We start from the raw sequence: 3,520 nt of genomic DNA on the forward strand, positions 1-3,520 counted from the left end.
AGTTAAATATGTTCATTTAAAAATTTAAAATACAGGTTACACTTGGTCACAGCAGATGTTAGTGACTAAATAAAAATGAATGAACCCTTGATTCAATGGAAAGATTCCAGATTCTTCCAGAGGAAGAAACTAGTTCCTTTGGAGCAGGAAGCCAAAAAATTATTAATACTTTCTAAACATCAAGAAAAATGTTCACATCACTGAAACATATGAGTAACAGCATGGGAATAGAAAGAGTCTGAGGATCTACAAGTTTTTAGTATAAGCCAGAAAAGCCATATCCTCCATAGCATGATGGGCAGTAGCAGCCATATCTGTTGCCTCCATGGCTACAGCCATGGCCCATTCTGCAGAAGCTGCTGCATCCGCAGCCATGGCCATAGCCCAGGCCACCAAAGCCTCCACAGCCGAAGCCCAGGCCTTTGCAATAGTTGGCATAGTAGCTCATGGTGTCAAGTATTAGAGATCTGATTTGGCGCTGAAGAGGAATTTCCTGAGTGTGACCATCTCTATCTTCCCCAAATGTTTTTATACCCTCAGTAGTGCAAGTGGTAAACAATGACAGGTGATATTATTTCCATATAAGAGAATAATGTAAAGTCTTAAAATTACTTTAAATTGTTCTTTTCTTACTTACCAAAGGGTCCAAATTTTTGTTAAAGGACTTTTAGTAATAATTATTATTTTTTAATAAGTTTGCATTCCTAAAAACAGAATGTTTCCAAGATGAAAAATGATTATAGCCCCTTCAGAGACCATACTGCGCTGGTGTTCTAGTTAAAATTGTCTAATCTTGTTGATAGCTTCCAGTAGTCCTATAATTACATAACAGATTGCTTCTCTTATTCCATTGTCTTAGCTACTGATCATTCCCAGAACCCAAGACCTTTTACCCATGGTGGTCAGGGCATAGTCACAAAGTCATTAGTGATTTCCAGATAGTCAAATTAAAAAACACAAAAACAAAACCAAAAACAACCTTCTTGGTTTTTTATTTTGTTTTTTGTTAGTTATTTGGTTTGTTTGAAACTTCCTTGGCATTTGCCCTCCTCACCCATTCATTCTTCTTTTAAAGCTTTCTTCCCTTATTTTCTATGGCAAATGTTCAATTAGCTTTCTCTCTCAATTTCTTATTAGTCTTCTTCCCAATTTCGTATTCCTTTATTAACTCTAAAACTGCCCCTTTTCCTCCATATTCAATGTATACACTTTTCCCATGGAATTTCAATAAATATTGTGTTTAATAACGGTGCTTATACCGATTACTCTCAAAAGGCTTCTCTAAATATCAGCTCCATCAATTTGACTATTTACTGGATATGTCCCATTTGAATTGCATTCAAATTTCATGTTTAGTAGTAAATTCATTTTTTCCTCACAAAACTGCCTCTTGTCTGTATATTAGTCATTCAAATCACATACCAGAATATGATCTTGGAATTAATTCTCTTTCATATTTTATGAATATCTTCCCTACTCAGTGCATATTGCACCATAGCAACTCAACCATGTACATGATAATTCATTAATATTCATGTCTGTTCATTGTTTTCACTTAATTCAGTCCTCCACCACTTTTTCCTGGATTAATGTAAGAGCCTCCCCACCAGTCACACTTCCCCAAGGCAGGGCCCTCATCTGATCTGTTCTCCATACTGAGTCCAAATGAACATTCTGAAACACAAATCTGATCATTTCATTTTTCAGCCATTATACCTAAGTCCTTAAGGAAAAGATTATACTCCTAAATTCACAAACAAGGTGTTTCATCACCAAACATTTTTCTCTATCCTGGTCTCTAACAATCTACCATATATTTCCCTTTATTCCATACATAAATAACAAAGATATTATTAATCAACTGCATGCTTTTGAGACTTTACAGGAGCTGCTCCTTCATTCTGGAATCTTCTTTTATACTTATTTACCCATCTTATTCCAACCCACCCTTCAAAAGATAGGTCAAGTGGCACCTGCTCCAAGGACATCCCAAGCTACTTCTACCTCTGCCTGATTTAGAAAATCCTTCAGAGTGCTGCCAAATGCCCTGGATAAAAGTCTGTCTTTGCATTTCATCAGATTTTAGTATACCAATTTGTTTACTGCCTTTTCCATTACATTATTTACTCCTTCAGGGCAAGAACACTTATTATAATCATATTTTATACTTTTGTGAATGGAATGGAGTAGGCAATATATTGTTAGTTGAGTGGATAAATTATTAAATGCACAGATCCATAGAAAACAAATAGCAAATATCTCTAACAGTCTCATCCACAAATTCAGAGGTGCAAGAAGTGTTCATGTATACAAAGTATATAATAAAAACAACAAAAATGATTATCAAAGCATTCAACTAATAGCTTGCCCCTCCAGAAGCAGAAGAAAACTTTAACAAAATACTTCATATTAAATTAAATGTTAAAAAATTAAATGTAAAAGAGATAAGAAGAAATAAAATGAGTTGAAAAACAGGAAAGAAATTTTTAAAAAGATAAAATCATATTGGAAGGAAGACCAAGTTCCAAGATGCATAAAGAAGTTTGGATTTAGATGAAAACAAAAGATTCCATTGAGGAAAAGCAGGAAAATAATAAAAACAATGAATATGTGGCTAAAAAAGAAATAAAAAGAGTTGGAAAGAAAGTGGATAAAATGGGAGATAGGCAGCAACCCAACTTACATATAAGGAGAGTTTATGACAAAAGAAAAAATGGGAGAGTACTATTCAAAGTTATAATCTAAGTAGAAATTTCAAAATTAAAAGAAACCCTCAATGTACATATTTTTTAAACATCTTTATTGAAGTATAATTGCTTTACAATGGTGTGTTAGTTTCTGCTTTATAACAAAGTGAATCAGTTATACATATGCATGCATATGTTCCCATATCTCTTCCCTCTTGCATCTCCCTCCCTCCCACCTTCCCTATCCCACCCCTCTAGGTGGTCACAAAGCACTGAGCTGATCTCCCTGTGCTATGCGGCTGCTTCCCACTAGTTATCTATTTTACATTTGGTAGTGTATATATGTCCATGACACTCTCTCACCCTGTCACATCTCACCCCTCCCCCTCCCCATATCTTCAAGTCCATTCTTTAGTAGATCTGTGTCTTTATTCCCATCTTGCCACTAGGTTCTTCATGACCTTTTTTTTTTTTTTTTTTCCTTAGATTCCACATATATGTGTTAGCATACTGTATTTGCTTTTCTCTTTCTGACTTACTTCACTCTGTACGACAGACTCTAACTCCATCCACCTCATTACAAATACTTCCATTTCATTTCTTTTTATGGCTGAGTAATATTCCATTGTATATATGTGCCACATCCTCTTTATCCATTCATCTGATGATGGACACTTACGTTGCTTCCATGTCCTGGCTATTGTAAATAGAGCTGCAATGAATATTTTGGTACATGACTCTTTTTGAACTATGGTTTTCTCAGGGTATATGCACAGTAGTGGGATTGCTGGGTCGTATGGTAGTTCTATTTGTAGTTTTTAAGGAACCTCCAT

General features: G+C 35.1%; 1 protein-coding gene across 1 annotated transcript; it reads right to left on the reverse strand.

The window, feature by feature from the left end:
- Positions 1 to 256: 256 nt before the first annotated feature.
- LOC137766043 (keratin-associated protein 19-4-like) lies at positions 257 to 448 on the reverse strand. The gene has a single exon (XM_068545745.1). It carries the CDS (start codon positions 446 to 448, stop codon positions 257 to 259), a length of 192 nt encoding a protein of 63 aa, XP_068401846.1.
- Between the last annotated feature and the right edge of the window lie 3,072 nt (positions 449 to 3,520).

The sequence above is a fragment of the Eschrichtius robustus genome, chromosome 6, assembly GCF_028021215.1.
Source record: "Eschrichtius robustus isolate mEscRob2 chromosome 6, mEscRob2.pri, whole genome shotgun sequence".
NCBI classification, from domain to species: domain Eukaryota; kingdom Metazoa; phylum Chordata; class Mammalia; order Artiodactyla; family Eschrichtiidae; genus Eschrichtius; species Eschrichtius robustus.